This window comes from Neoarius graeffei, chromosome 11 (genome assembly GCF_027579695.1).
Source record: "Neoarius graeffei isolate fNeoGra1 chromosome 11, fNeoGra1.pri, whole genome shotgun sequence".
Classification (NCBI taxonomy): domain Eukaryota; kingdom Metazoa; phylum Chordata; class Actinopteri; order Siluriformes; family Ariidae; genus Neoarius; species Neoarius graeffei.
This window is the reverse complement of record NC_083579.1, coordinates 18,728,539-18,740,908: the sequence shown is the minus strand read 5'-3', so window position 1 is coordinate 18,740,908 and position 12,370 is coordinate 18,728,539. Positions and strand designations below refer to the sequence as shown.

The window sequence follows — 12,370 nt, the reverse complement described above, 5'->3', positions numbered from 1 at the left end:
AAGACGTTGGTGCTAGCTTACCAAGTAATTAAGAGGTCAGGTCCAACATACCAGTACATCCAGAGTCTGATCTGACCCTACACACCAGCCAGATCCCTACGTACCACTGCTACTGGTCACTTGGCCCCTCCTCCTTTCTGCTCCTGCCCAGCCCACTCAAGACTGCTGTCTGTCCTGGACGTTGGTGGAATGACCTCCCCATTGATGTCAGAACTGCCGACTTCCTGACCACCTTCAAGCGCAGACTGAAGACCCACCTCTTCAGGCTGCACCTCTCCCCTACTTCCCTACCCACTGTATAATTGCGTAACAGTCTTGACCAACCCAGGCTGTATACTGTCTTGCCTAGTCATGATGACTTAGTGTTAACCGTTGGGGCTTTATTTTTCTTTATGTAGTTGTACTTTGTCAGCTCACTTGTATGATTGAATTGTTTTGTTTCTTCGCTGTTTGCTGATTGTTATTACTTCAATAGAATATGTACTAAATGTTATTCTGTCACTTGTTCAGTTGGCACTAGAACTTTCTTGTCTAGAAGTTCAGCACTTCTTGTACCTGACTTTTGCACTCGTTGTACATCGCTCTGGATAAGAGCGTCTGCGAAATGCCTGTAATGTAATATAAGTATATATCATCATAATTCACAAATTAAGGCTTGGCCTACCCCAGATTCTGAACACAGTTAGTTATGTATCTATTAGAGGATAATAAATCGAATTGTATTGAATCATATCATACTATTGTCACAGATTCTTGTTGTAACATAATATTGAAAAGTTGCCTTAAGAATTGAAATTATATTCTGTGGAAGCTTGTGGGCGGCACGGTGGTGTAGTGGTTAGCACGGTTGCCTCATAGCAAGAAGGTCCTGGGTTCGAACCCAGTGGCCGGCAAGGGCCTTTCTGTGTGGAGTTTGTATGTTCTCCCAGTGTCTGCATGGGTTTCCTCCGGGTGCTCCGGTTTCCCCCACAATCCAAAGACATGCAGGTTAGGTTGATATGGGACGGCCTTGGGCTGAGGTGCCCTTGAGTGAGGCACCTAACTCCCAACTGCTCCCTGGGTGCTGTTAGCATGGCTGCCCACTGCTCTGGGTATATGTGTGTGCTCATAGTGCATGTGTGTGTTCACTGCTTCAGATGGGTCAAATCCAGAGAGGAAATTTCACAAGTGTGTGATGAATAAAGTTGTGCTTTCTTTCTTTCTTGAGGTTAGCTGGATTATTTTACACGATTATTCATGTGTGAAGTTCATATGACTTTTCCAGAAGGACATCTGCATGTTTATTTTATTTTATTTTATTTTTTTGTGTGTTTTTTTTAAAGGACCCTAATTTTTTTCGCATAAATAATTCTTTGAACCTTTTCTCAATTAATATTCTCATAAAATGCGCCATTTGAGGTAACTCCAGTGCTCTCCATTGTTTTGAAGCTGTCAGTTTCACTGGATTTAAAACACTGGTGAATAAAGAGAGCTTTGGGAAACACAAGCCTTCCTCAGTCACCATCATGCCTGGGATTCATGTTTACACTCTCCGAGATGGACGTCGAATTTGCGCATGCGCATTGTATGATGCCAGTTCCATAGCAACCGCTGAGGAGAACATGGTGAGCAGCTAAACCATCTTTTTTAGCGTTTAATTAAGTGGTACAGTTTTACTGAAGTTAAAAAGCAACCTGACACTTTACAACAAAACGAGAATATTGCAATAAGTTTTGTTTTTGGGTAAACATTTCGTCATAAAATAGCTAATCCAACGTCATAGTTTCTGCAAAGCTAATGCAAAAAGTTAGCTTCGATTATCTGGGAACTGTCGCTGAGTATTTTATAAAATAATATTAAAATGAGAGAAATCTCCACTAAAGGTCACCGGGATAGGACTGCCATCATGTCAGCCTGGTATTAAGTATATATAATGTTGACAAAGTAGTTAGCCATTTGTAAAAATTTTCTATATCCTTATTACAGACTTCTCACGGATTCTTTTCCGTTGCAGGCAAAATCAACAACTATTAAAGAAGCTTTGGCGAAGTGGGTAAGGAATAATCAGTGTTTGCCCTTATAACATGAACTACCTAACATTTTTGTCATTCTTCATCAGCATAGATTTAAAGAGCTGTTAGTGCATCTTGGTTTTCCTCAGGAGGAGAAATCAGGGGAAAAAGCAGGTGATGCCAAAGAAGTGAAGCTCTATGGCCAAATCCCTCCTATTGAAAAGATGGATGCTTCTCTCTCTACGCTGACTAACTGCGAGTGAGTTTACCCTTTTAGTTGTATTTCTTTACCATTCTGATTAATTGGTTGTTTGTGTAACTTTTGTCATGTTTGTCGTGCAGGAAACTGTCATTGTCAACCAACTGTATTGAAAAAATTACCAATCTCAATGGATTAAGTAAGTATTGTATATACTGCATGGGCTTATGGAATACAGTGTGTGTGTGTGTAATTAGTTAGTTCCTAAAAGCAGAGCTCCTGATGACTTTATGAGCAAAATAAAACCCCGATTCCAAAAAAGTTGGGACAAAGTACAAATTGTAAATAAAAACGGAATGCAATGATGTGGAAGTTTCAAAATTCCATATTTTATTCAGAATAGAACATAGATGACATATTAAATGTTTAAACTGAGAAAATGTATCATTTAAAGAGAAAAATTAGGTGATTTTAAATTTCATGACAACAACACATCTCAAAAAAGTTGGGACAAGGCCATATTTACCACTGTGAGACATCCCCTTTTCTCTTTACAACAGTCTGTAAACGTCTGGGGACTGCGGAGACAAGTTCCTCAAGTTTAGGAATAGGAATGTTAACCCATTCTTGTCTAATGTAGGATTCTATTTGCTCAACTGTCTTAGGTCTTTTTTGTCGTATCTTCTGTTTAATGATGCTCCAAATGTTTTCTATGGGTGAAAGATCTGGACTGCAGTCTGGCCAGTTCAGTACCCGGACCCTTCTTCTACGCAGCCATGATGCTGTAATTGATGCAGTATGTGGTTTGGCATTGTCATGTTGGAAAATGCAAGGTCTTCCCTGAAAGAGACGTCATCTGGATGGGAGCATATGTTGCTCTGGAACCTGGATATACCTTTCAGCATTGATGGTGTCTTTCCAGATGTGTAAGCTGCCCATGCCACACGCACTAATGCAACCCCATACCATCAGAGATGCAGGCTTCTGAACTGAGCGCTGATAACAACTTGGGTCGTCCTTCTCCTCTTTAGTCCGAATGACACGGCGTCCCTGATTTCCATAAAGAACTTCAAATTTTGATTCGTCTGACCACAGAACAGTTTTCCACTTTGCCACAGTACATTTTAAATGAGCCTTGGCCCAGAGAAGATGTCTGCGCTTTTGGATCGTGTTTAGATACGGCTTCTTCTTTGAACTATAGAGTTTTAGCTGGCAACAGTGGATGGCACGGTGAATTGTGTTCACAGACAATGTTCTCTGGAAATATTCCTGAGCCCATTTTGTGATTTCCAATACAGAAGCATGCCTGTATGTGATGCAGTGCCGTCTAAGGGCCCGAAGATCACGGGCACCCAGTATGGTTTTCTGGCCTTGACCCATACGCACAGAGATTCTTCCAGATTCCCTGAATCTTTTGATGATATTATGCACTGTAGATGATGATATGTTCAAACTCTTTGCAATTTTACACTGTCGAGCTCCTTTCTGATATTGCTCCACTATTTGTCGGTGCAGAATTAGGGGGATTGGTGATCCTCTTCCCATCTTTATTTCTGAGAGCTGCTGCCACTCCAAGATGCTCTTTTTATACCCAGTCCTGTTAATGACCTATTGCCAGTTGACCTAATGAGTTGCAATTTGGTCCTCCAGCTGTTCCTTTTTTGTACCTTTAACTTTTCCAGCCTCTTATTGCCCCTGTCCCAACTTTTTTGAGATGTGTTGCTGTCATGAAATTTCAAATGAGCCAATATTTGGCATGAAATTTCAAAATGTCTCACTTTCGACATTTGATATGTTGTCTATGTTCTATTGTGAATACAATATCAGTTTTTGAGATTTGTAAATTATTGCATTCCATTTTTATTTACAATTTGTACTTTGTCCCAACTTTTTTGGAATCGGGGTTGTATTTGCAAGGGCACAAAATCAACCTAAATAGAATAATAATTATGGCATGTGAACCACCGAATTGTGTAGTGTCGTGTATTTCGTGTCAATAAATTGCTGCATTGTCTTCTGACAGTGACACCAACAATGAGATACACATTGCAGTTATGAATACATATATATTCCTTTCTTTGACCCCGCGTGCCATGTGTCAGCAGCAACACCACCACATTTTTTATGGTGTGACTCTGGTTATAACAGTCACATCCATGTGCAGTGCCATTACCCTCCACCTGTTCCTAATTAGAGCACAATCACAGCACATACATATAACGACTCTCAGTAACGCACAGACTTCGTGATGTATACACTCTACCCTGTGTCTGATGTTACTAAGCCTTGTATTTTGTATCACTTTTCTGGTTTTGACCCTGTTTGTGTTTTTGGACTGTGAGTATTGTATTCCCTCTGATATCCTGTCTGTGCCTCACCCAACCACTGCCTGTTTTTCGACTCTGCCTTTGTCTTCATTTGGGATTAGTTTGCTAGCATGTTTTCAGTAAAACTCTTCCTGCACTTACATCCATCTACTGACCTTACATGACATAAACTGTCAACTGTCCAACAAGCTAGTGGACTAATAAAACTGTTTTAACTAGTTTTAAATGAAACTGTCGTGAATGTTTTTTTTTCTTTCAGAAAATGTGTTCGTAAATAATCCCATGTTATTTAAAAAAGCTAATTAAAAATAAGCACTGGATTAAAAACCCATCTATCTTATGGAAATAAAGATGCAAATTTTATTGTCAGGTGGTCCAGTGTTTGAGATACATTGCCTTACACTTACAATCGGGTTCCCTGTGGTGGTAAACATTTGTTGTTTGCTTGTACAGTCGCAAAAGCCATTAAAAATTGGTTCAATTCATTACCATATTCTCTTAAGTATGGAGCTTTGCTATAAATCTAAATATCTCTGCATTTTTGTAAAGCTGCTTTGTAACTATATTTATTGTTAAAAGTACTGTCCAAGGATACATTAATTGAATTTATATAAATGTGTTTGACTTGTGAAATACAAAAGCAACTAATATTTCTAAATGTAACAAGAAACTATTCATTGCCCAAAACTAAGGTGCTATTTTCCTGCTTTTCCTAGAGAACCTCAAGATATTATCATTGGGTCGTAACAACATAAAGAACCTTAATGGACTAGTAAGTGAGCATACATCAGATTTAATTTAATGTTAATGAGTAACAGAAGTGGCACCCAGCTGCGTTTTTAAGAAAAATACAGTATATTCCCAGAGTTAGAGGTGAGCATCGAGACTGAACTGAAGCTCAGCCATGAAGAAAGGCCATGTTCATTAACATGAGAGGTTATATGGTGCTACTTTTATTCATTCATTTTCAGAAACTACTGTATCCTGGTTAGGGTCATGGTTGCTGAACTAATAATTTGATTATATTTTAAGAAATAGAATCAACTAAATTCATCAGAATATATCCTAGTCATGTGCAAACAACGGACATTGGTCAAGATTTCTGCTGGAGGTGGTGGGAATGGGAGTAAAAAATCAGTCCCGTACACCTCTAGGCTAATGTACAGTAATTCATTAATACCACTGTGCCAACTGTGTGCACACACGTGGGTGTGAGAGAGAGAGAGATAAGGATAAATATTCGTCTGTGCTGTTGTGTCCTGTAGGAGGCTGTAGCGGACACATTGGAGGAACTGTGGATCTCCTACAACCTCATAGACAAGCTGAAGGGAATCCATGTGATGAAGAAGCTCCATGTCCTATACATGTCCAACAACTTAGTCAAAGAGTGGGGTGAGTGAGAACATTTGAAACACCGTAATTGCTTTTTGGAAACCATGAACTGAATATTCAGCTGTTTTGTGAATGTGTGCCACATCAGGAGAGTTTACGAAGCTGGCAGAGCTTTCGTCCCTGGTAGATCTGGTCTTTGTAGGCAATCCTTTAGAAGAGAAGTACTCTGCTGAGGGCACCTGGATAGATGAGGCCACCAAGAGGGTCCCCAATCTGAAGAAGCTTGATGGTAAGGAAGGTGTTACATTTTCTAAACCTCTGCTTCCTTTGCTTTAAGCCTAGGTCACAACCGGCTGTACGTGCTCCTACGGCCGGTCTACGTGCAAAAAACGCAAGAAACACATGGAGGGCGCGCGTGAAATGCACGGAGGGCGCACGTGTGACGTGCTGATTTTCGAGCCGTAGACTGGCCGCAGAGGTTCTTTGTCATGTCAAACAAACTCTATGGGCGCTTATGTTTTTTTCAGGTTGCAAGACAAACTTATGGCCAACGTGTGTCTTTCTCCACGAACAAAAAAAAAAACGCAGCGATTTGGGAAACGCCAAAAATCGCACGGCCAAAAAATCGTACATCCGGTTGTGACCTAGGCTTTACACTAACATAAAACACATATAGCCATGCGGATTCACATTCATTTGTTTCATTTCATTTCTGTTTCGTTTGATATATGTGTACACAGAGAGAGAGTGAGGAAGAGGTGGGTGGGGGTCCATAAGTATTTGGACAGTGACACAATTTTGATAATTGTGCCTTTGTACACCACCACAGTGGATTTGAAATGAAGCCATCAAGATGTAATTGATACATAGACTGTCAGTTTTAATACAAGGGGTTTAACAAAAATATTGCATTAACTATTGAGGAATTTCAGCCATTTTTGTGACTGATGATAGAAGTAGCAGGATAAACTCTGAAGTGTAAAGAGCTATACTTTCTGCTCTGATTCAGTCAAATGCAGCAATACTGATAGGATGGTGTTTCACAGTACAGAAGTATAATGACCCAAAACATACCACGGAAACAGCCCAAGAGCTTCTTAAGGCAAAGAAATTGAATGTTCCTAAATGCCCAAGTCAACTGTCAAAATGACCAACCCCCCCCCCCCCCCCCCCCCCCCCCCCCCCAGTTAAGTGATGTACGAGTCTGATACATGTAGCAAGTGTTCAACAGGTTTGGTGAGTGCTCAAAAAAAGTTAGCAAATACGCTGCGTATGAACCAGCATCCTGGCCTCCCCTGTGATCGCCATTTTGTTTTTTTTCTTCCCAATCTTCCCATTAGTGAAATCTAATGGTGAGTAAAGATCGCCCCAGACTTGCCTTTCTCGGCGAGTGTGGCCAAAATGATGGGTTCCTACCTAGTACTCATGTAAAATCCAAGAAATATTTGACAAAAACTCCTTCCTCGCGCATGTTGGGGGCCGCCATTGCAAAATGAAAATGAAACCGGAAGTGAGTGCTCAAAAAAAGTTAGCAAATACGCTGCGTATGAACCAGCATCCTGGCCTCCCCTGTGATCGCCATTTTGTTTTTTTTCTTCCCATCTTCCCACTAATGATTCTGATTGGCTTGCTTCAGGCACGCGTGCGCATTTGTGCTTTTCATCACTACAAGTAGTCACTGGTGCCCTCTACATTTTCCCGGGTTGACTTCCTTTTGCCCTAAAATTTAGCGGTATTTTGGCAAGGACTCTCGGGTGCATTTCAGACTGCGTGCGCCAAAGCACGCAGGACTGACGCCCACAGTTGGAGCCCCAAAAAAAGGATATCTGGCAAGTGTGAGTTGTGCAAGTATAGATTTTCTTTGTAATTTGGTCTAATAAAAACGATCTCTCCCTTCAAGCGGCCCCAGCCGAATGCACCCAAAATTGACACTCACTGATTCCCATCACTTCCGGTTTCATTTTCATTTTGCAATGGCGGCCCCCAACATGCGCGAGGAAGGAGTTTTTGTCAAATATTTCTTGGATTTTACATGAGTACTAGGTAGGAACCCATCATTTTGGCCACACTCGCCGAGAAAGGCAAGTCTGGGGCGATCTTTACTCACCATTAGATTTCACAATTCGCATGTGGTGAGTGGTTAAACTACACGCTGAATATGTCTTGTTTTTTGTAATGTACTCACTCGAAAATCATTTTCGTGCTTAAAGAAGCTGACCATAGGTGTGCCTGAATGGGCCTAACTCGCTAAAATATTTCTGCTCGTGCGTCTTGATTGGGCAAATCAGGCATTCAGGCAGTGTCTGGCATTGAGGCTTGACAACAGCTCAAAGCAGCTGCTCTAAAGGTCTAGCAAAGCATTTCAAGGTAGAGATGAGGGAAATTCAGCATGATGTCATCCATGAGTTCCAGTCTTCAGGTGGTGTTTGATTGTAAAGGTTTTTGCTTCCAAGTATTAAAAGTACTGCTTATCTTTATAATTGTTTGTATTTTTGAGTGAAAATGGAGGGACTTTGTAAAAAATAGCTGTAATGTGATATTTTTGTTAAATGACTTGAATTAAAGCTGAAAGTCTTCACTTCAATCACTTCTTGTTGGCTTCATCTCAAATCCATTGTAGTGCAATGTTAAACACACATTGCCCTGTTAATTGCAAAGTGATCGATATGGGAAGAACAATTAAAAAAGAAAAATTCTTAACCAACATTAGCAATGCCAGGGCGACACGGTGGTGTAGTGGTTAGCGCCATTGCCTCACAGCAAGAAGGTCCGGGTTCAAGCCCTGTGGCCAGCGAGGGCCTTTTTGTGTGGAGTTTGCATGTTCTCCCCGTGTCCGTGTGGGTTTCCCCCACAGTCCACAGACATGCAGGTTAGGTTAACTGGTGACTCTAAATTGACCGTAGGTGTGAATGTGAGTGTGACTGGTTGTCTGTGTCGTCCCTCTGATGACCTGGCGACTTGTCCAGGGTGTACCCCGCCTTTCGTCCGTAGTCAGCTGGGATAGGCTCCAGCTTGCCTGCGACCCTGTAGAACAAGATAAAGTGGCTAGAGATAATGAGATGAGATATTTAAAGCTAGACGGCCTTTCGATTTCATAAAATTGGTGAAATTTAGTTCCTTCTGAAATTTGGTCATTGTAATATATGTTTATTTCTGCAATATCTCACAAAATATCAGGCCATTCTGTGGCTGGGAAGTTATTTAATTTGTGGGCATTCACTAGCAAATAATGTGCATGAAATCGCTCGATTCACACAGTCAAGCAGACAGAGGAAGTCCATGTGCATATGCGCAGGTTTCCCTCTTCTTTTGGGTTTTATGGCAGCTGGCATCCACATAACTGCAATCTACAGGTTTACCTTGACCGTGCACTGACAGTTACATCATTTTGTCGCTAAACAAACAGCTGATCACACCAAGGTGCTTGCTGACCGCTTATATTTATTAGTTTGGTCCTGCGTTTCCTTTCCTTCGCAACATAATGTCTTCTCACTTTCCGTTACTGTAGTCGGTCTTTCACATTTCATTCACACACTCACGTCCTTCATTTTTCTCTCCTTTTTCAAATTTGTATCCCACAATGCCTTGTGCAAATGGGGAAAGCCCACCATATGATGTATTACATAGTATCTTAAATTGGGTCGTGAAGCAGGAAAAAATGGCAGGGAATTTAGGACCATGTGACCCTAAATTCATTAATTGTTCTAGTTAAAAAAAAAAAACCGAATACAACTGGAAGTCTGTGATTCGAATTCAGTAGCTTTCGGTCCACTAAACAAAAATAATTGGATGTCAGGGAAAATTCTTTTTATGACCTAAACTTGAAAAATCTGAAAGGCAGTCTACCTTTAATCACAAACACACAAAGTATTGTTTTTTTCCCCCATATCAGGATCCGTATTATCTATCCAGAAGTAAGTAAGCTGTGATGTAAATCTGATTTGGTGAATTGTAGCTTCAGTTGTCAGTGAGATGTAATGCTGACCTTTGTCATTCTTCTGTCATTACCAGGGATCCCAGTGATTAAGCAAGAAGAAGATGAGAAAGAGGCAGAAAGTTAATATCTTTCATGTGGTACAATATTTGACTTCACTACAACATTTAACAATTATGAGACTTTGTAGTATTTTCAGATTTTATATGTTGACTTGATGTTAATTTATACACTTCAGCTAACACAAATGTACAAAATATTAATAAAAATAAATAGTAAGAATAGTCTTACATATAAGCTGATGCACTGCTCCAGTTTACAAAAAACCCACACAACTTTGTGGTATATGTAGCTTTCTGTAGTTGCAGATGTGACTGTAACATGAATATATCATCACGGAGCTCCATACTTAAGAGAATATGGTAATTTTTGATGGATTTTGTGACCATATGACTTTCATACAAATGACATCCATGTCCCACTACAGGGAACCTGACCATAAGTGCAAGGCAATGTACGGTATCTCATAAACACTTGACCACCGGACAATGAAATTTGTATCTTTATTTACACAAGATAGATGGGTTTTATCCGGTGCTTATTTTTAATTTGCTTTAAAAAAAATAATGTGGGATTATTGACTAATGGATTTTATGAATAACATTCATGACCGTTTCATCTAAAACTAGTTAAAACAGCTTTATTAGTCCACTAGCTTGTTGGACAGTTGACAGTTTCTGTCATGTAAGGGTGATAGATGGATGTAATCACTGGAAGAGTTTTATTGAAAACACACTAGCAAACAGATCCAAAATGGAGACAAAGGCAGAGTCGACAAACAGGCAGTGGTCAGATGAGGCACAGACAGGATATTGGCGGGAATACAATACTCACAGCCCAAAAAAACCAAACAGGGTCAAAACCAGAAAAGCAATACAAAATACAAGGCTTGGTAAGGTCAGACACAGGGTACAGAGCATATATGTCACAAAATCTGTGTGTGACTAAAGGCCTCTGCATGCTCTTGCCACAAGGCTTTCGCAGATAGCTTTTCGCAGACAGTTGTAATTTATTGTTGAGCGGGGGAATAGGCGTGCGCGATGTTATTCACCGGCACAACGCAAGGGGGCGCGAAGTCGCTAGGAGTAGTTGGTGGGTGTGGTTAGTGGAGTGTTTATCCTCCGGTTACTTATAATGACTAGAACTTTTTTTTTAATATAATGACTAGAACTGGAGTCGTATAGATGTACGTACTTCCTCACTTCCTCAATCAACCGCTCTTCATGCTGCTCCATCTTCGCTCGTGTTTTTAAAAATGCCGGTCGTGAAAACAAAACAAACCGGGAAAGTAGGGAAGCGGAAGTGCGTGTACAGCGGGTAGAGTGGACCAATCAGAGCCCTCTTGTCTGCGGCGCTGTCTGCGAGGCTTCTGCGGTGGTCACAATTTTTGGGAGGTGCGCACAGAGCGTCTGCGAAGGTGGGGGGGGCTACGCAGACACTGTCTGCGACACCATCTGCGAGGACTGGGTTGTCAGCATAAATTGGCCTTAAGAGTTCTTATATGTATGTGCTGTAATTGCGCTCTAATTAGGAAGAGGTGCAGGGCAATCAGTCCTAATGGCACTGCACACAGATGTGACTGTTGTAACCCGGGCCCTGTACTACAAAGCGGGTTTTCTGGCTTACCAGGGTAACTTCGAGAGTAACTTGATCACGTGCAGTGTAACTTCCCGATTAACCCATACTACGAAAGTTGGCTATGTTCAAACCGAGGTATGCTGCCATGGCAATTTACGCTGCATCTCAAACCTGCTCGTCTCAGGTTATGTTCTTGGTTAACCCGAGGTTTCCGATTAATCACACCCTTTTTAAACACCACCTCTCCACCGACATTTCCTCTAGAGACAATGCCAGCATACCTGGATGACCCGTGCGATATCGGAGCGCAGATTAGAGATGGGATTTATGGCTCTTTGATGGGATCCGCATCTTTGTGATCCGTTCTTTGAAAAGAGCCGTTCAAAAGACTGGCTCATTTGGCTCTTTTTAAATATTTATTCAGTTTTAAGAAGACAGCGTCTAAAGAAGCCAGATCCCTCTGCTTAGACAGTGACATCAATATTTCTGGACATACCTTTTATATAAAGCAACCTAGACTTACATTATTGTAACCCCTAAACGCTCATAAATAACCATTAAAAAAGGCGTCAATGAATGTCCATGCAGAACGGCTTTTCTGTAAAAAAAAAAAAAAAAAAGAACCCACTCAAGAACATAGTTACCAAGAACGCAAGAATATTTTATAGAAAAACACTTGTTTTACAAAAATATTTAAGTCTGAGATACAAAATAGATACAACTACAATAAATATAACACAAGAACTAGTTATCACACAAGAACATTTTAATAGAAAAAAACAAACTTTCTATATTAAAATATTGAAATTGTAACAAAAATAGATACAACTAAACAGTCAGATAAATAGATAAAGTTATAACAAGAACACAAGATTATTTTAATAGGAAAAAACAAACTATTAATGCAAAAAATATATTATTAGAAAAATAGATACAACTAGACAAACAG

General features: G+C 40.5%; 1 protein-coding gene across 2 annotated transcripts; it reads left to right on the top strand.

The window, feature by feature from the left end:
- Nucleotides 1–1,571: 1,571 nt before the first annotated feature.
- Nucleotides 1,572–12,128, top strand: dnal1 (dynein, axonemal, light chain 1). 2 transcript variants are annotated; one of them, XM_060932910.1, is made up of 8 exons: nt 1,572–1,604; nt 1,966–2,032; nt 2,141–2,250; nt 2,334–2,389; nt 5,234–5,289; nt 5,783–5,909; nt 5,998–6,138; nt 9,861–12,128. In XM_060932910.1, the coding sequence occupies exons 3-8, from the start codon at nt 2,216–2,218 to the stop codon at nt 9,908–9,910; spliced, it is 465 nt and encodes a 154-aa protein (XP_060788893.1). In that variant the 5' UTR covers nt 1,572–1,604; nt 1,966–2,032; nt 2,141–2,215; the 3' UTR covers nt 9,911–12,128. The 2 variants fall into 2 exon arrangements, with proteins under 2 accessions (XP_060788893.1, XP_060788892.1); XM_060932909.1 differs by having other exon boundaries at nt 1,580–1,604; nt 1,994–2,032.
- Nucleotides 12,129–12,370: the final 242 nt, after the last annotated feature.

Coding starts and splice junctions, on each gene's coding strand:
- dnal1 (XM_060932909.1), top strand. Junction 2,033..2,140: donor AAGAAGCTTTGGCGAAGTGG/GTAAGGAATAAT, acceptor GGTTTTCCTCAG/GAGGAGAAATCAGGGGAAAA. Junction 2,390..5,233: donor TACCAATCTCAATGGATTAA/GTAAGTATTGTA, acceptor TGCTTTTCCTAG/AGAACCTCAAGATATTATCA.